The 20,084-nt window shown below is 46.7% G+C and overlaps 1 protein-coding gene across 2 annotated transcripts in view; it reads left to right on the top strand.

Moving 5' to 3' along the window:
- Nucleotides 1-20,084, top strand: part of rpl38 (ribosomal protein L38) — a 58,030-nt gene that overhangs the window by 20,228 nt on the left and 17,718 nt on the right. Inside the window, exons 1-2 of one of the 2 annotated variants that reach the window (XM_072483441.1) lie at nucleotides 17,355-17,443; nucleotides 17,531-17,574. In XM_072483441.1, the coding sequence (XP_072339542.1) occupies nucleotides 17,572-17,574 (3 nt within the window). In that variant the 5' untranslated portion in view covers nucleotides 17,355-17,443; nucleotides 17,531-17,571. Of the gene's footprint in view, nucleotides 1-17,354; nucleotides 17,444-17,530; nucleotides 17,575-20,084 lie in introns of those variants that run through there. The other variant, XM_072483440.1, reaches the window with a different exon arrangement.

Below are 20,084 nucleotides of genomic sequence, written 5' to 3'. Positions count from 1 at the left end.
AGAAGTGCCGGTAAATGAGAGAATCTTCAGATTTTGCAAGAGAAGTGGGGTCGATACCCCAGAGTGAGTCAGTTACTAATTTACAACTGAATCCAAATGAAAAGACTACGTGGTTGTACCTGACCTGTGAAAGAACATTTAAAAACACAGCAAAAGCCCATGAGGTTGTCAACATTCTGGAGTAGCATCTGCCAGGAGTACCCAGTGCTGAGTAAAATAAGCATTTTGTTGCTAATGCCCTTCATGACAACCTACATGTGTGAGGCTGGATTTTCTATTCTCACAAAGATGAGAAAGGCACAAAAGAATTGGCTGATGTCTGCACCTGATATGCCCTCTCCTCCTGTAAACCTGATTGGAGTGAGATTGTCAGGATCAAGCAGACTTCCGTTTCGCATTAAAGGTAAGCGAGAGTGGCATGTGTCGCAAAAGGTTGGCAGGCCTGGGTCCTGAGCGTTTGTTGGTTGCCAATGGGGGGGTGGGGGGCAAAAGACAATTGAACCAAGAAGTGCAATCTAGCAATAAGATAAGATTGGAATGGCCAAAGATACAGTTCAAAAAAATAAAAAGATCAATGCAAACTTAGCTATCGAATTCTGGAATACTACATTGCGCCGGTTTTTACATAACAAAAGCAATGCAGGAAAGAATTGAGATTACAGGATTGTGGTTTTTTAAGTAAATGATGGAAATATCTTGGACAATTCATTACCGTTGAAGTGCTAGCAAGCCCTGCTGACGAAGGTCAGGAAGAGACGGTTGGAATTTCTTCGGCACGTAATAAGAAATAGACTGATGTTGATGGAAAGATAAATGAAAGAGATCAAGGTAGAAAAGAACAACTTTTTTTTAAGGCTTGGTCTTGGACTGGTTAAGGTACTTTATATCCTCTGATAAATTATGACAATGAACCCACCCGCTCCCTGTCTGTTTATTTAAAAAGTGCATGGTACTATTTGAAGAGCAGGAGCCTTCTAGTATCTTAGCCAAAATGTAAGAAACTGCAAATTTGTCTCTATGTGCAAATTTGCTGTGTTTGCCTACATTACTGACCACTTTTAAGGATAAATTAACTAAAACGTTTGGAAATAGCATGCCATGCACTATAGCTTTCCTTCCCACGCTTTAATTTCTGTTTAATAGAAATAAATGTGAGTGATGACCTTGCAGTTGAATAGTAATACTACTTGCCGAGACTTGCATGTGAACTGTGCGCTTGGCAGGAGTATAGAGAGGCCATTACCACCTTTGGAACCATACCGTAAGGGTCAGGAGAGTAAGAAAAATATTGAAGTAGATGCGAGGGCAAGAAACACATGCTTTTGGTAATTGCATTAATAGCATTTTGCAGGACCGCAAGAATTGAAGCTGCTCTTCCTAATGTTGTCCTGTTGATCATGTTGTTGACTTATTTATTTTTTCAGTAGGGGAGTGTGATGGCCTGTGCCGTTGATTATCCTTATCCTGTTCTAACAAAATAATTGAGTCCATTTTGGGAAGTGTGCTTTGTGCCGTTTTTCTCTCTTTTTTGGGGGGGGGGGTTATTCCTATAATCCTTGTGATTGGGGAAGTGGAGTTTTTTGTCACCCTGGTCCCGTTTATGAAGAGGTCGAGTGGAGCTGGTGTGGGGTGAAGGAAGGCTGGATATGATTGGTTCAGACCTCTTGAGATTGAGGATAGCCCCCCCACCCCCAGTTAGAGCTGATCCAGTTATGGTTTTCCTTTTGGATTATTTTCTTGAATTAAGAATCCGTCCCTTTATCCTTCTTTGGCCTTGGAAGAGTTTGTGTCCTGCGGAGGACTGGGTTCCTTCTGTCTCCTTCTTGAGGTTCAGTTGAGTTTCCATTTCCTCCATTTGGTGGTCTCTTTGTATTTCTCCCCTGAGCTATTGTGTTGAGGGGGATTGCACTGTATATCCTTTCTGCGATGCTGATCGCTTCGAGCTAGGCAGGGTGTACCCGCTTTGGGGATTCTTTTCTCCTCTTCATCTGGGTGAGTATTGTATCATAGAATTTACAGTGCAGAAGGAGGCCATTCGGCTCATCGAGTCTGCACCGGCCCTTGTAAAGAGCACCCACACCTCCACCCTAACCCTCCGTAACCCCACTTAACCTTTTTGGATACTAATCTAGCATGTCAATCCATCTACCTGCACATCTTTGGACTGTGGGGGAAAACCGGAGCACCTGGAGAAAACCCACGCAGACACTAGGAGAACGTGCAAACTCCACAGACAATGACCCAGCAGGGAATCGAACCTAGGACCCTGGTGCTGTGAAGCAACAGTGCTAACCACTGTGCTACCGTGCTGCCCCAGATGTTTCTCTGCTTTCCTAAAAGCAGATCTCAATATCTGGAATTTCCCCATTACACATACCAAACCAATCTGATAATGCTCAAGTCAAAATCTGCCACTTCACAAAATTCCGACGGTGCAGAAGGTTGCCATTTGGCCCATTGAGTCTGCACTGACCCTTTGAATAAGCACTCTAACAGTGCCCCGACACCCCCCCCCCCCCCCCCCCCCCCAGCTCTCCACATAACGTCACCTGCACATTCCTAGACATTAAGGGCAATTTAGCATGGTCAATCCATCTAACCTGCACATCTTTGGACTGTGGGAGGAAACCGGAGCACCCGGAGGAAACTCACGCAGACACTGGTAGAATGTGCAAACTCGGCACAGAAGCGACCCAAGGCCGGAATTGGACCCAGGCACTGTGAAGCAACAGTGCTAACCACTGTGCCACCCTAATTCCATAGTGAAGTGCAACCAAATTGTGTTCTTGGCCTGATCTGTTCTGGCGAGTTGGTTATGCCGGGGAGGTGGAAATCGGCACTCCCTCCCAGGGCACCTAATTGTTGGTGTCTTGCTGAGTGCTCGTTATTTGGGTCTTGATGGTGCTGCTTCTTGGGTGGGACCATCCTCTTACGGTGCGTTGCCCTAGATGGGGTTGAAAAGGTACAGGCTTGGCGGGGGTGCAGAATTCTGGAGTGTGCTGGAGACCCTGAGGATACAGTTGGCCGGTTGGTGCTGGGCCTGGCCAGGCACGGGGCTGTGGCTGTTATCCTGTTGCCTCTCGAAGCTCAGGGTGTCCCTCTCCAAGGGTGTGGAGGGGTTTTCTGAAAGGCTGGGTTTTGTTATCTGGTAGGATAGATCTGGGATCTGGGATCTTATGCTCTCTTCCTTATGTTGTATCTCCGGGTGTCCCTGAAGGCTTGATCATAGTCTGAACATGTTGTTATTGTTGCCAGTTCTCTTTCTCCAGCCCCCCCCCCCATAATTGTATGGAATGATTTTGGTTCTGCCCTCTGCCTTTGGGGTTTTGTTGTGTATGTAACTTTCCTTTGATTTGGGATTTCAGTGGACTTTTTGTTTTGGTATTTGCAAAGATGGGAATGACCAATCCGCTCTTGCCTCTTGCATGGGTGCAGGTGGTCTGGAATCCAGAAACAGAAGGCTATGATGGATCGTTGGTGCCATTGACACTTCTAAAGTTAAGGGGGATGTACGTTGGTGCCCATCTGATCATGGCATAGGATTAACCTGATAGCCTGTGATGATTGCAGGATTCTGTGGCGTGGGAGGGTGTGCGCCATTTTGTCATGTTGTCATAGTTTCATGATCCTAGGTTAGGTGGAGTTACTGGGTTGCGGGGATAGGATGGAGGCTTGGGTAGGGCGCTCTTTCCAAGGGCTGGTACAGACTCGATGGGCCGAATGGCCTCCTGCACTGTAAATTCTAGATTCTATCCTGTTTTTTCCTCCTCTCTGTGGTGTTTTTGGTGGCACTAGTTCTGTCTAGTGATTGTGTTAAGCCAGTTGTGATGTTCTTCTGTTACATTCTGTGCTCATGTAGGTTAAGCTGTTTCTGGATTTTTCCCCTTCTTTGCATATGGTGATGTATTATTTTGTAACTTTGTGATATTTTGTAAAATGTAAAATCTCAACACTTTTTAAAGTCTAAAGAATTGTCTAAAATGGAAATATGCACACAATATGGATTGGCTTTAATCGGGTGTTTGAAATATTCAGACTGAAGCCACTGTCTAAATTGAAAGCCACAATATGTTCATTGCAGTGTTAAAAGGTTTGTGAAAATATTATTTTGATGATGCCTATTGTAGACTTGCTAGAAAGTGCTTATTCATGCCGGTCTTCTAAAACAAATCTAATACAAAACATGTTTATTTGCCAGCATTTCCACACGGCACTATAGGATTACACAAGCCATTTGTAGGCATACAAAGCTATTGCAGCTGTTGAGAAGAGGAGCACAACAATTGTTTGTTCCTCGGGCTTCACAACATGTAATAATGAAATGAGCTTTATACTTAAGATTTTCATTGTATTAAAGTGCTGGATGTAACTTCTTCATTTTAATTCCTTCCTGGACTATTAACCCTGAAGGAACTTTTATAACCAAATTTAGTTGCTTTATTAAACTAATTACACAGTTAATAAATTTGCTGGAATCGGTGTCTCTCCATGATGGTCTCTCCATGATGGTACAATAACAGCAACTTGGAAGGATTTCAGTTTGAAGATTTATTTAGTCAATGGTTATAGTTTTCAAATTTATTTTCTTAAGTCACAAGTGTCATTCTGCCTTGGCCACTTCTGAATTATACATGTACAAAATCGTTTTCCAATTAAGAATAAATAAATTAATTGGCATGATTCTAAAACTGCAATTTCAGGGCCAAACTGTTAAACTTTCAATTTGATTGAACTGAACTAACTTGAATCAAAAATGTAAATGAATTGTTTTAGTTCAACATAAAGATTTTAAAGAATGACTTCCAAAATCTTATCAGATGGGGTTTTACTGTAATTTTCTTGGTGGACAGTCTTTATTGTCACAAGTAGGCTTACATTAACACTGCAGTGAAGTTACTGTGAAAATCCCCTAGTTGCACCACTAGTGTCGCCTGTTCAGGTACATTGAGGGAGAATTCAGAATATCCAATTCACCTACCAAGCATTACTTTTATTAGTCATTTTTCAAAATTCTTTGGACTCTGGAATTGTTCCTACAGATTGGAGAGTAGCTAATATAATCCTGTTATTCAAAAAGGGACATTGAGAAAAAATGGGCAACTTAGACCAGTGAGCCTAATATCGGTAGTAGGGAAGTTGCTGGAGACCCTTTTAAAAAAGAATATATTTTATTCCAAACCTACCAATGAAACAATACATAGTTTGTTCATTTCCCCCCTTTTTAATCCCCAAACAAATCTTCAAACATGGACAGAAACAGCCTCCACCATATGAAGAAAACTTCCTCCGACCCCCTAAGGGTAAAATTAATCTTCTCCAACCTGAGGAACTCGCTTAGGTTCCCCCAACCACGCTGAAACCCCTGGTTGGTGGCACAGCAGACCTCCAATTTAATAGAATCCGTCATAGCACAATCGAAGAGGCGAAGGCCACGCCATCGGTCCCCTTCCTGTCCTGCACACCTGGCACCTCCGATACCCCATATATTGCCACATAGGATCCGGTGTCATCTTAACACCACCTCCCAGAAGCTATCCAATTTTGCACACCCCAAAAATGTGGGGGCAACATTCGCTGGCCCCTTCGCACACATCTGCAACCCCCCCCCCCCCCCCCCCCCCCCAGGAAGAACCCACTCATCCGGGCCGGAGTCATATGAACCCAATGCACCACCTTAAACTGTATAGCGCTCATCCTTGTGCAGGAGCAGGTGTGAGTTGACCCGGTGCATTACTTCACTCCAAACTCCCCACCCCATCTCCATTCTGCTTGATCCCTTTCACTGAGGCCGCTCCCTTCTCTCCCAACCACCCATATATATGCCCAAGCTTTCTGTCCCCCCCACACATCTGGGAACTTTGCCACTATCTTGGGTGGGAGGTTTGCTAGAGCTCTTTGGCAGGGTTTAAACTACTTTGGCAGGTGGATGGGAACCAGAGCTTTGGATCAGAGGATAGGGTAGGTATTGAACAGGTAGAAATATATGCAGCAAGTCTATGAGGAAGGATAGACAGTTGATAGGGCAAAGTTGCACTCAGTGGAATGGGTTAAAGTGCGTCTGTTTCAATGCAAGGCTTGATAGGAATAAGGGAGGTGAACTTAAGAGCATGGATTGGTACTTGGAACTACAATGTTGTGGCCATTACGGAGACATGGATTTCACGGGGGCAGGAATGGTTGCGAGATGTTCCGGGATTTAGATGTTTTCAGAAGAATAGGGAGGGAGGTAGAAGAGGAGGGGGTGTGGCACTGTTAATTAGGGAATGCACCACAGCTGCAGAACAGGAGGTAGTTGCGGAGTGTTTGTCTACTGAGTCAGTATGGGTGGAAGTCGGAAACAAGAAAGGCGCAGTCACTTTTTATTGGGAGTTTTCTATAGACCCCCCAATAGCAGCGGAGAGATAGAGGAACAGATTGGGCGGCAGATCTTGGAAAAGTGCAGAAGTAACAGAGTTGTTGTCATGGGTGACTTCAACTTCCCGAATATTGACTGGAACCTCTTTGGTGCAAATGGTTTGGATGGAGCAGATTTTGTCAGGTGTGTACAGGAAGGACTCCTGACTCAATATGTAGATAGGCCGACTAGGGGGGAGGCCATATTGGACTTGGTGCTCGGCAACGAACCAGGCCAGGTGTCCGATGTCTCGGTGGGAGAGCATTTTGGTGCGAGTGACCACAACTCCCTGACCTTTACCATAGTCATGGCGAGGAATAGGAACAGACAGTATGGGAAGGTATTTAATTGGGGGAGGGGAAATTATACTGCTATTAGACAGGAGCTGAGGAGCATAAAGTGGGAACAATTGTTCTTGGGGAAATGCACAACAGTAATGTGGGAGTTGTTTAAGTAGCACTTGATGCGAGTGCTGGATAGTTCTGTCCCACTGGGACGAGGAAGGAATGGTAAGGTGAAGGAGCCTTGAATAACCAGAGAAGTGGAGCTTCTAGTCGGGAGGAAGACGGAAGCTTACGTAAGGTTGAGAAAGCAAGGATCTGGCACGGCTCTAGAGGGTTACAAGGTAGCCAGGAAGGAACTCAAAAATCAACTTGAGGAGAGCTAGAAGGGGGCATGAAAAAGCCCTGGCGGGAAGGATTAGGGAAAACCCCAAGGCGTTCTACACTTGTGTGAGAAATAAGAGGATGATCAGAGTGAGAGTAGGGCCGATCAGGGATAGTGGAGGGAACTTGTGCCTAGAGTCTGAAGAGATGGGGGAGGCCCTAAATGAATATTTTGCTTCAGTATTCACTAGAGGGGCCTTGTTGCTCATGAGAACAGTGTAAACCAGGTTAATAGACTTGAACGGGTTGATATTCAGAAGGAGGATGTGCTGGAAATTTTGAAAAGCATCAGGATAGATAAGTCCCCTGGGCCTGACGGGATATACCCAAGGTTACTACGGGAAGCGAGGAAGGAGATTGCAGCGCCATTGGCGATGATCTTTGCGTTCTCGCACTCCACTGGAGTAGTACCAGATGATTGGAGGGAGGCGAATGTTGTTCTCCTGTTCAAGAAAGGGAATAGGGAAATCCCTGGGAATTACAGACCCATCAGTCTTATGTCTGTGGTGAGCAAAATATTGGAAAGGATTCTGAGATAGGATTTATGATTATTTAGAAAAACATAGTTTGATTAAAGATAGTCAGCGTGGCTTTGAGGGGCAGGTCATGCCTCACAAGCCTTATTGAATTCTTTGAGGATGTGTTGAGACACATTGATGGAAGATCGGGTAGTGGATGTGATGTATATGGATTTCAGTAAGGCATTTGATAAGGTTCCTCATGGTAGGCTCATTCAGAAAGTTAGGGGGCATGGGATACAGGAAAATTTGTCTGTCTGGATACAGAATTGGCTGGCTGAAAGAAGACAGCGAGTAATAGTGGATGGAAAGTATTCCGCCTGGAGGTCGGTGACCAGTGGTGTCCCACAAGGATCTGTTCTGGGACCTCTGCTCTTTGTGGTTTTTATAAATGACTTGGATGAGGAAGTGGAAGGGTGGGTTAGTAAGTTTGCCGATGACACGAAGGTTGGGGGAGTTGTAGATAGTGTTGAGGGTTGTTGCAGGTTACAACAGGACATTGACAGGATGCAGAGCTGGGCTGAGAAGTGGCAGATGGAGTTCAACCTCGATAAATGTGAAGTGATTCTTTTTGGAAGGTCGAATTTGAATGCTGAATACAGGGTTAAAGGCAGGATTCTTGGAAGTGTGGAGGAACAGAGGGATTTTGGGGTCCACGTACATAGATCCCTCAAAGTTGCCACCCAGGTTGATAGGGTTGTTAAGGAGCCGTATGGTGTGTTTGCTTTCATTAACGGGGATTGAGTTTAAGAGCCGTGAGGTTTTGCTGCAGCTTTATAAAACCCTAGTTAGACCACACTTGGAATATTGTGTCCAGTTCTGGTCGCCTCATTATAGGAAGGATGTGGATGCTTTGGAGAGGGTACAGAGGAGATTTACCAGGATGCTGCCTGCACTGGAGGGCATGTCTTATGAAGAAAGGTTGAGGGAGCTAGGGCTTTTCTCACTGGAGCAAAGAAGGCAGAGAGGTGACTTGATAGAGGTGTAAAAGGTGATGAAAGACATGGATAGAGTGGATAGCCTGAGACTTTTCCCCAGGGTGGAAATGGCTGTCACGAGAGGACATAATTTTAAGGTGATTGGAGGAAGGTAGAGGGGAGATGTCAGAGGTAGGTTCTTTACACCGAGAGTGGTGGGTGTGTGGAATGCACTGCCAGCAGAGGTGGTGGAGTCTGAGTCATTAGGGACATTTAAGCGACTCTTAGACAGGCACGTTGGACAGCAGTAAATTGAAGGGGTGTAGAATAGGTTGATCTTGGATTAGGATAAATGGTCAGCGCAACATCGTGGGCTGAAGGGCCTGTACTGTGCTATGTTCTAAGTTCTAACAGTGTGCACTTCGGTGCCTGGGGAAATGAGTTCCTTGCGTGCAAAATCAAGCACCTCCCAATACCTAAACTCACTTCCCCCGTGGTAATTCAGAATTCTCCCGCAACTCCTCCAGCCCCGCAAACTAACCCTCCACAGTCAGGTCTCCAACCCATGCTATCTCTGCTTCCTGCCATTGTCTGTACATCCCATCCATTCCCCATACCACAAATATATGGTTCCCACAGACCGGGGCCAGCACCAATATGCGTCCGAATTTAAAATGCCTTCTCGTCTGATTCCAGATTTTGATTGATTCCACCACCGGCTCTCTCTCCCCCCCCCCAAACATTCTCACATTTGACGCCTAACAATAATGCAGTAAATTCAGGAGACTTACTAACACTTGGCGTCCTGCCCACCCAAACAAAATCCAAGATCAGCTCGTCCACTCTGGAAAACGTCCTTTGGCAGAAAAATTGGGAGGGACCAGAAAACAAACAGGAGTTGGCCTAAACCTCCCAAGAATCTCGAACAAATATTGCCACCCTACATGCTCAAAGGTCTTTTCTGTGTCCAGTCACATGATCATGCCTGCGTTCGCCCCTCAAGAGGTCATCACCACATTTAATCCTTCACGAAACACATCTGATCCTCTGAAACCACCTCTGGCACACACCCCTCCAACTGTCTCGCCAGCTGCTTGGCAAAGACCTTTGCGTCCGTATTCAGCAACTAGGTGGGCCTACAACCCACACTCCATCGGGTCCTTCCCTTCTTTGGGATCTGCGAGATGGATGACTGCACCAGCGTGGCTGGTAACTCCCACCCCCGGCCTCTCCACTGCTTCATTGAATGTACTCAGAAGATAGGGAGCCAACTGTGCAGCAACTCCGCCTGGAGGCCTTCCTGCCCCAGTGCCCGTCTTGACTGCATTGTGCCAACGGCACTCTCATTACCTCCTGAAACCCTAGTGGTTCTTCCAATGCTTGTCGTTCCCACTCCTCCAACTCCAGGAGCACTAACCTATTCAGGAACTGATTCATACCTGCCTCCTCCCCTCCAGACTCTGCCCTCGATAGAAGGCCTCGGAAATTACATTCATTCTCTCCGGCTCCAACTCCACCTATCTTTCCTTCTCTCTCTCTCTCTCTCTTCTCCCTCCCACCCCCCCCCCCCCAACCTCCCACCGTCACCCTTACCTGCGGAATTTCCCTTGACGCTGTCTGTCATCGCAATTGGTGCGCAAGCAGATGATTTGTCTTCTCCTATACTCTGATTCACCTCGTGCGCGCCGTAGCTGCCCCACTGCCTTCCTTGTTGTCAACCAATCAAATTGCCCCTGCAGCTTTTTTCTTTCTGCCAATGGGTCCCCAGAATACCTCCTATCTCATCCAGCAACTTTCGCCTCTCCTCCCTCAGTCCTATCTCTGTGGGCCTTAAACAATGTTATTTTCCCCCAAGCCACTATCATCAAAGCCTCCCAAAATGTGGCCGCTGAGATGTCCCCATTTAAATTGAGCTCCACATAATTCATAATCGGCCCTGCCACCTTACCACAGAACTCCTCCTGTACCAACAGCACCAAATCCGATCTCTGCCCCCGTCTTTGTGCTCGCATGACTTGAGCCGAACATCCAAACATGCAGCAAGTGGTCAGAGATCACAATCCCTGCATATTCTACCCTTACCACCTGACAACACTGCTTTGCCCACTGTTGCTAATGTTTGGTTGGCTCTTAATTTGGCTCTGTTTAATTACGTTTGCTCCAGAGTCGCCAGGTATCTTTCGACACCGCCACAAGGTTCAGAAGCGAATACTGATCAATGACGCGATACACCAGTTAGTAAGTTCAAAAGCAATGCTCATTGATTTACACACAGTCAAATCTACTCATGCATAAACTCTACAAACTAAACTACCACTATTACTAAAGCCTATACTTAGCTTCTGGTGCCCACTCAGTCAGAGGAACAATGGCCGTTGCTCGGTTTTGAGGCTGCTGGGTTGAGCTGCTTACAAGGTAGGAGCGTCTATCTCGTAGCGTGTGTTGACTTGGAACTTACTTGGTCTGCTGTAGCTGCTAGGCTGGTCTCTCTCTTCGATGAGAGCCAAAGAAGGAAGATTCTCCCTTGGGGAATATCTTTTATATTGAAAAGGACTTTGCGTGCTTTTGAGCGGGCCTTCAACTTGGCCTCAACTAATTGGGTCTTTCTCAATTAGTGGTATTGATTTTCCTCCAATAGAGGGGTGGTTCTCTGATCGCTGGGCGTGGCCTGGTGACTGTTAGTCTGCTTTGTCTTAGCCTCTTCTGGCGCAGGGGAGTCTGTCTTAACATTGTGTATCTAAATGTTTCCCTTTTGTCCCTGGAGATGGCTCATTTGTATGTAGATTGCTTGATGGTTTCTGTCCTGTCTGAGAGTTGAAGGTTCTAATCAGCAGACCGAGCTTGCACCTGCTTGTTTCTTAGCATTGTCCAATTTTCCCTGCATTCTTTGCAAGTGTCCATTTTGTAATCTGGACGTGGCCATCCCAGATGGTTACACCACAATAAAGTCAATATGGGAAGATGCCCAATGAACATGTGGGAAGGAGTACTCCTCTTCCCCCAGGTGCCTAAACCACCACGTGTCCACCTCCTCCCCCGCCCCCCCCCCCCCCCTCCATCTAATCCATGAACGCTTTCAGCTCATTCACCATTCCCGACTTCTCCCCTGATTTAGAACTCGATCTGTCCATTCTAGGCCCAATTCCACAAATCCCCACCCATAATCAATTGATGGGAGTCCAGGTCCGGAATCGCTCCTACCAACTTCTTCACAAATTCAACATTGTCCCAGTTGGGGGACATACACTTTCCCACCAGTACACTGGTGCTCCTGCTATTACAAACCTACCTCCTGGTTCCCACACCTTCCTCTCCCCCACAAACACCGTTTTCTTGCTGAACAAGATTGTGACCCCCCCTCGACTTCAAATCAAACCCCGAGTGGAACGTTTGCCCCCACCACCCCTTCCTCAGCCGTATCTGATCCTTCACCCGCAAATGTGTCTCCTGCAGGAAAATCGCCTCTGCTCTTAAACGTTTTAGGTGGGCGAGCACCCGGGATCATTTGAATAGCCCATTCAACCCAAGGACATTCCACGTCACAAATCTTACCAGAGGCTTCTGGCTCCCCGCTCCCCTAAAATCCACTCTCATCACCCAACTCAGATGCTAAGTATATTAAATAGTAAAAAAAAAAATAGGATAACTGGTAGGGTATTGTGCACCAGCTCAACAGCAGCAACTCTGTACAACTTTATTTACAACACATAAGTAGGTGACTGTTTGTTTGTGGAAGGGTGGGGAGGGTGGTGGAGACCAGGTGCCAGAGAAACAATTACAGTGGGCAATACTCAAATGGGTTTGGTGGTGTTGTCGCTTCTCCCGGACGGATCTTGCTGCCGTCTCGCGCTCCCTGCCACTTCTGCCGTGCCTCCTGTCTTTCGTCTTCATTCTCCTCATTCCCTACTCCTGGAGATGCCCTGTTCGTTATTGTATCCCGTGCCTTCCTTCCGGCTCTCATTTCCATGCCTACCCCCCCCCCCCCCCCCCAACCTCCCTTATTCTCCTCTCTTGTTCCCTGTCTCTTCCACCCCCCCCCCCCCCTCCTGTGGTTCGCCTTTCTTTCCTCGTAGGCTTAGCTGTCCCCCGTGCCCTGGCTACTCCCCCCTGATTCTTGGCTACCTGGCTATTCTTCCTCTCGTTTGTTGGCCACAAACAGGTCCCGGAACAATTGCGTGAATGGCTCCCACGTTCTGTAGAAGCCAACGTCTGACCTGCGGGTGGCGAATTTGATTTTCTCTATTTGGAGAGATTCCGCGAGGTCGGACAGCCAGTCTGCAGCTTTGGGTGGTGCTGCTGACCACCAGCTGAACAGGATTCTACGGCGGGCAATCAGGGAGGCAAAGGCAAGGGCGTCCGCCCTCCTCCCCAGGAATAGATCTGGCTGGTCCAAAACCCCGAAGACCGCCACTTTCGGGCATGGCTCCACCCTCACCCCCACCACCTTGGACATTGCCTCGAAGAAGGCAGTCCAGTACTTCACAAGTCTGGGGCAAGACCAGAACATGTGCGCGTGGTTGGCCGGGCCTCCTTGGCACCGTTCACATCTATTTTTATCCAGTCCTGAAGCAATCCTGTACGAAAGGAATCTTCCTCTCGAGTCCCCAATTATATGATTGGTCTGGGCCTTGGATAAGTCAAAATTTATCTGGTGGAGTGGATTTCTGATACATGGTTAAAAAATTTCAAGTGCAGATTCAGCTTAAGAAGTTGCTGAAATTAATGATGGCACTGTAGTTTGTTGGTTTTGGCTGGCTCTTGCTGCAATGGTGCTTGTGCTCAGCCTCATTTTTAAATTCCTCCCCGTTCCAGTGCTATGCATTTGGGTTGCAAAAGCTACAAATCTACAAGATGCACTGCAGGAACTCACCAAGGTAACTTCAAAAGTCACGACCACTGCCATCTAGAAGGATGAGCAGCATATACTTGGGAACACTATCACCTGCAAGTTCCCCTCCAAGTCACTTACCATCCTCACATGGAAATATATTGCCATTCCTTCACTCCGTCTCTGGGTCAAAAATCCTGGACGCCCTCCCTCTTAGCGCAGTGGGTGTATCTACACCTCACGAACCAGCGGTTCACGAAGGCAGCCCACCACCACCTTCTCGAGAACAGTAAGGGATCGGTAACAAATGCTGGCCTAGTCCGTGATGCCCCCATCTCGTAAAAATTATTTTAAAAAAAATTCCCAGCCTTTAGCGGTCTTCAAAGCTGGTTCTTTAGTAGCAATTTCTGTGGAATGTTTTATTTTCTGAGCAAGCTCTGTGCGGAAATATTTTTTTCTGACATTTTTAAATGCCAATTTCTTTTTTTTTTTTTTGGAATACATTTAGAGCAACCAATTCGGGTTTTTTTCCAATAAGGGGCAATTTAGCATGGCCAATCCACCTACGCTGCACATTTTTGGGTTGTGGGGGTGAAACCCACGCAAACACGGAGAATGTGCAAACTGCACACGGACAGTGACCCAGAGCCGGGATCAAACCTGGGACCTCAGCGCCGTGAGGCAGCAGTGCTACCACTGCGCCGCATATGCCAATTTCTGACCTGAACTATTTAAAAGTTTCTCAGGACTTGCTGTTTCCTGGAATTTTAAAGGTTTAGCTCCCTGAGTCTGCACTCTGGGCATTGAAGCTGTACTTCCAAAATATTTTCTGGAGTCTCCTGTAGTGAGGAATTTTAAATTGCTATCTTCAGCTTACAAGGCCTTCTTTGGATTTTTTTCTCTGGTGATGTTTTCTCTGCGCATGTGTTTCTCAAGCTTCTTCTATTTTTTTCTTTAGTCTTAAAGGATTTGAGTTTTCTCTGCATTTTCTTCCCCCCCCCCCCCCCCCCCCCCCCCCTTTGCTGCCATCATGTTGTAGGGTGGTGTAAACTGGCAAGCACCCATGACACATGACTCTGTCTAGCTCTGGACTGGCCCCTCGGGGTGGGTCATGTGAGCGGTACTGTACTCCGTCCCAGATTAAAGCTATATGTACCAGACCTTTGTAGAATTATCTGACAAGAGAGAAGGTGCACTGCTAAGGGGGAGGTGGGTCAATTGCTCCTTCAGATAACCAGTACGGCTGAATCGCCAGCTTCTGTCTTCTAACCAGTATTTTATATGGTTCCCTATAATGGAATTAATTGCAGGAAGCGTTTACTGGAAACTTCAGATGATTTAACCATCATGAAAAATGAACACACCAGCTGATGAGTTGGGTTGGATGGAAACGTTGAAGGCTCTATTAATGATTTTAAGGGGGGGGGAAAACATGCTTATTTTTTAAAACAAAACAGAGCCAAGAAACAAGAGGTCCAATAAAACGTACCACCACTGGAGGGTGCTTAAACTCAACAAGAATTATTAGGGTCATGGAAGATCGTTCTTCTGCCCCGGTGTCCTGACCTACATTTCCAGCCGTGTTGTGCTGGGCAGCAAACCACCTAGGAACTTTGGCCGAATTTCTTCCTCTTTCAGCTCATTCAACCACTTCCTCACGAAAACGCATCCGCCAGCGCTTCCACGGCGACCGGTTACCTCCGCATTCGCGCAATTATAACGTGTTTCCACTGGATTCTCTGCACCACTCTGAGGGCCTGGCTACTCTGCAGGGATGGCGAATGGAAGTTAGACAGCTCTTCACAAAGAATCGGCAGTTGCACTGTTCTTATTCGAATTATTGCCAGGCAATTGTCAAATGCCACCAGCTACCTGGTATTTTTTTCCCAAAAAATATACTTTATTCATAAAATCTAACATAAACGTTACAGAACATTTCGAATTGTCTTGACTGTACATTTCCATCAGAGTTACACATGCCCTTGACTTTCTTCCATTCAATTGTGATAATATTACACACACATCACTCTTTACGTTACAATTCCGTCTTAAATATTTACATTGTCATGTTTCTTTTATACATTGGAGTGTTGGTGGCCCAGACCGAGGGGGGTTTGCACTGTTACCCGCCCCTCGGTGTACATTTGCTGGAAAGACCTTAAGGTCTTTCCCCATTGCGCCTTGGCGGCAGCTGCCCCAAGCTTGAGTGCGTCCCTCAGCACGTAGTCCTGGACCTTGGAATGTGCCAGTTTGCAACACTCGGTCGAGGACAATTCTTTGCACTGGAAGATCAGCAAGTTTCGGGTAGATCAAAGAGCGTCTTTCACCGAGTTGATGACCTTCCAGCAGCAGTTGATGTTTGTCTCGGTGTGTGTCCCTGGAAACAGTCCGTAGAGCACAGAGTCCTGTGTCACAGAGCTGCTCGGGATGAACCTTGACAAGTACCACTGCATCTCTCTCCAGAGCTGGTATTACTGCAGGCTGCCTGGACCACCTACCTGTCCACATTGCTGTGGTGATGAGTGTCCAGGGGGAAAAAAGGGATTCTTAATAGGGTCGAGCACCTTACAGTGGTAGTATTTTGAACTGGATTATTTTAAAACCTCCAAACAACATCAAGAAGAGAGCACTGTTTATATAATGCCATCCATTCCAACTAAAAGATGCTGAAATTTATAATCTTGCTGAAAAGGGGTTTGGAGCAAAATCGGAGCCTTTGTCTGTGAAGGGGGTAGGGTTGCCAAACCTGCATGCTTGACCTGGAGTCTCCAGGATTTGGATGGAGGTCAATCTCCAGGGCACAGGTCTGCGTAACCCTGGAGAAAAATCATCAGGGCATTAATAAATATTTATTTGTCATTGCCTTTGAATATTTCTCTCCACCAGATATATTGAGAATTGATGGGGGGGGGGGGGGGGGGGGAGCTTGCTGATGGTATCATCCAATTGGGTATTAAGCCTTTTTCTTTCTTTTTACCATTTTATCCTCGGAAGGCAGTATGTTACAAGGGTGGATGTGTTGGACAACGAATGGTAGAAGCGTGGGGGGGAAGTCATGTGAAGCCTCCAGGAATACATTTAATCACAGTCGGCAACCCTTGAAATGGCCTATGGTATTTCAATGTGGCTGTGGCCTGAGCAGTCCAGTTGAAAATCTAAATTTCACTCTCGTGGTTTTATTTTAAGATCAAAACAGATTTAAAATATAGAAATGCCCAATGCACCATTTTAAAAGTAAAAGGTCTAAAATGTTCAGCGAAGGGCATTCTCTTGGAAGTTCCAGAAATGCATTAAGTTGTGTTTTAGATATTAGGATTTCCTCTCCACACCTTTCACGTGTTTAATTTCCCCCTCAAAAACAAGTGAATGATTTGTGCCAAGAACTGAAGTTGAAATGACAAAGTCGGGTGGCACAGTGGTTAGCACTGCTGCCCCACAGCTCCAGGCACCCGGGTTCAATTCCAGCCTCGGGTGACTGTGTGGAGTTTGCACGTTCTCCCCATGTCTGGGTGGGGTTTTCTCCGGGTGCTCCGCTTTCCTCCCACAGTCCAAAGATGTGCAGGTTAGGTGGATTGGCCACGCTAAACTGCCCCTTAGTGTCCGAAAGGTTAGGTGGGGTTCGGGGATGGGGTGGAGGTGTGGGTTTGAGTGGGGTGCTCTTTCCAAGGGCTGGTGCAGACTCGATGGGCCGAATGCGCTCCTTCTGCACAGTATATTCTATGAACTACTTGTTTTCACGTGAAGTCAGGGCTGGCCTTTTAGGGGCCAGGCCAAGTAATTTGGAATCCGTGACTTGGCTTGTATTTTTTCTCTCTCTCAATTATAAGGGATGCGCAACTTTATGTTTGTTCCCAAGCTGCTTCTCGTTTCGACTTTTTTTAGTTGCGGGTCGTTGGGTGTATTTTGTCCCTGCGCAGCTTCCGTAGGTTAACTAGCGGCGCTGGTTTAACCCCCGGATGTTGCCGGGCCTTTTCTCTTTCTGGCTGAGCGGCTGAGCCTCAGGTAATGGAGTCGGCGCGGCAGACTTCCCCATCTCTCTCCATCCTCGCTCAAATCGCGCGGAATCGGGTTGTAACTGAGCTCAGACGGGGCGCGAAGGGTTGAGCAGCCCATCTTTGACCGTATGGAACCGATCCCTAGTGCGGGAAGTTTTATATTTAAAGCGGTTCCTGTGCTGACCCGTTGATTTTCATTTTTGTGTTTTGCAGAGTGCAGTTTGTCTCCCCCAGCCGCTGGACTCCTCGCAGCTATGGTAAGTCTGGGGTGGGGGAAGGACGTTGTTCGAAATGCAACCTGTTTAAAATCCTGCTGAAAACCTCGATGGGAGTCGGCTTGGGAGCGGGTCCACTCCAGGCCATTAGGCCCACAGAGTCTGCGCCGGCCTTTCGAAACAACACCTACCTCGCCCACTCCCCCGCCCCATCCCTCCAACCCCACCTAACTGCACCTTCACAGCTGCAGAAGGTATTTGTCAACGTGCCCCTTAAATGTCACTATCGTCCCTGCTTCCACCACCACCTCCGGCAGCGGGTTCCAGGCACCCACTACCCTCTGTGTAAAAACACTTGCCTCGTACACCTCTAAACCTTGCCACTCGCACCTTAAACCTATGCCCCCTAGTAATTGACCTCACAGCCCAAAGATGTGCAGGTTAAGTGGAGTGGCCATGCTAAATTGCCCCTTCAATTGTGGAAAAAAAATAATTGGGTACTCTAAATATATATATATATATTTAAAATGATTCCAGTCAGTGCAAATTCCCTCGCCCAGTTCTCTTTGGCTTCAATTTGAGTAGGACTCCTTGATGTCACAGTCGGTCAAATGGTCCCTTGATGTCAGGACACTCGCACTCACCTATGAAATTCAGCTCTTGTCTATGTGGGGTAGCATGATAGCACAGCGGGTACCACTGTTGCTTCACAGCTCCAGGGTCCCAGGTTTGATTTCCGGCTTGGGTCACTGTCTGGGTTTCCTCCGGGCGCTCCAGTTTCCCCTCTCAAGTTCCGAAAGACGTTCTGTGAGGTAATTTTGACTATCTGAATTCTCCCTTTGTGTACCTGACCAGGCGCCGGAATGTGGCGACTAGGGGCTTTTCACAGTAACTTCATTGCAGTGTTAATGTAAGCGTAACTTGTGATAATAAAGAATACTTTATGTTTGAACTGGAGCTAGGTGATTTTGGTACAGCATTATTGTGCGGGTGTGGTGAGCAAGTGTAATGTAGGCAACACCTTTCATCACTTTGCTGATAGTTGGGAACAGGCACATGGATTGGATTTGTCCTGTTTCTGCAGACAGGACATACATAGTCATTTTCTACGTTATGATGTGGCGATGCCGGTGTTGGACTGGGATGAGCTAAGTAAGACTTCTTACAACACCAGGTTAAAGTCCAACAGGTTTGTTTCAAATCACTAGCTTTCAGAGCACTGCATTTCACCTGAGGAAGGAGCAGTGCTCCAGAAGCTAGTGATTTGAAACCGACCTGTTGGACTTTAACCTGGCCTTGTAAGACTTCTTACGATTTTCTATGTTAGATAGATGTCAATATTGTAGCAACTTGGCTAGAGATGTGGGCAGTGTTGGGGGACAAGTCATTATCACTACAACTGGGATGGTATCAGGGCCCATATTCTTTCATTTGGCATATGGAATGCATCAAATTGGCTGAAGACTGACTTTATAATGGTGGGGAGCTTGGGAAGAGATGGATCATTCCCTTGACTGGCTGCAAGCTAATCTGCATTGAGATTTGTGGTCCGACTGCTCCACAGTCAGTGTTTGAGCTGGTCATGTTATCTGTTTAGTTGCACATCACCATTCCTGACGAGATGCGATAGGATTGCAGAATTGCTACCATTTAATGAGGTCCTTTGGTGCTTGCTGCCGTTGCAAATTCTCCACCATTTTGGGTGGTTGTGGGCCAGGGATTGCTGTGAATGGTGAGGATTAGTGCAGGGATGTTTTGAGAACATCCCTAAAACTTTTCTGCTTTCCTGGAAGTCTCTTGCCATAATGAAGTTCTGAGTAGAACAATTGTTTCAGAAGCCTGGTGTCAGGCATTTTAATAACAGTCCCTTACCCAGCCACGCTGGTTTTGGATCCTCTTGCGCCACTCTTCCAGTTGCCTTCACCTGAGGAAGGAGCAGTGCTCCAAAAGCTAGTGTTCGAAACAAACCTGTTTGACTTTAACCTGGTGTTGTAAGACTTCTTACTGTGCTCAAATTTGTCACCATCCTTCGCCTACCAGTCCTCTTCATCTTCCACCGTAGTTCTGCACCTCACTTACGGTATGTAGAATGCTGACTGATCGGCTGACCATCTTCCACCCTCCATAAATGTGAAGCATGCACAAACTTCCTGTTCACCTCGTGTTTGCTGATCGATACTAGCCTCTCTCTGGTCCACCAACACTACCGTTTTAAAAAAAAGTAATTTTTTTTTGTTTAAAGCCAACCATTGGGCTTTTGTCGGTGTAACTTCTCACCCTCCAAGAACTCTGCACTCCTTCAACTCCAGTGTGAGATACACTCCCAACACCTTTTGGCCTACTTTTCCCAGCCGTGCCTTCAGCTGTCTAGTCTGAGGCTCTGAAATTCCCTCTAAATATGAGGCTCCATCTCCCTATTCCCCACTTCCTATTTAACAAGCACTTTAATTAAACTTTGTCACCAGAATCAATAGTGCTTTCTTTGGCTTGTTGTTGGCTTTTGTCTAATTATGCTTCTGTGATGTGTGGTGCTTTGTTACAAGTACTACATA

Source organism: Scyliorhinus torazame, chromosome 18, assembly GCF_047496885.1.
Source record: "Scyliorhinus torazame isolate Kashiwa2021f chromosome 18, sScyTor2.1, whole genome shotgun sequence".
Lineage (NCBI taxonomy): Eukaryota > Metazoa > Chordata > Chondrichthyes > Carcharhiniformes > Scyliorhinidae > Scyliorhinus > Scyliorhinus torazame.
The sequence above is the reverse complement of the archived record's forward strand: the minus strand, read 5'-3'. Positions and strand labels throughout refer to the sequence as shown.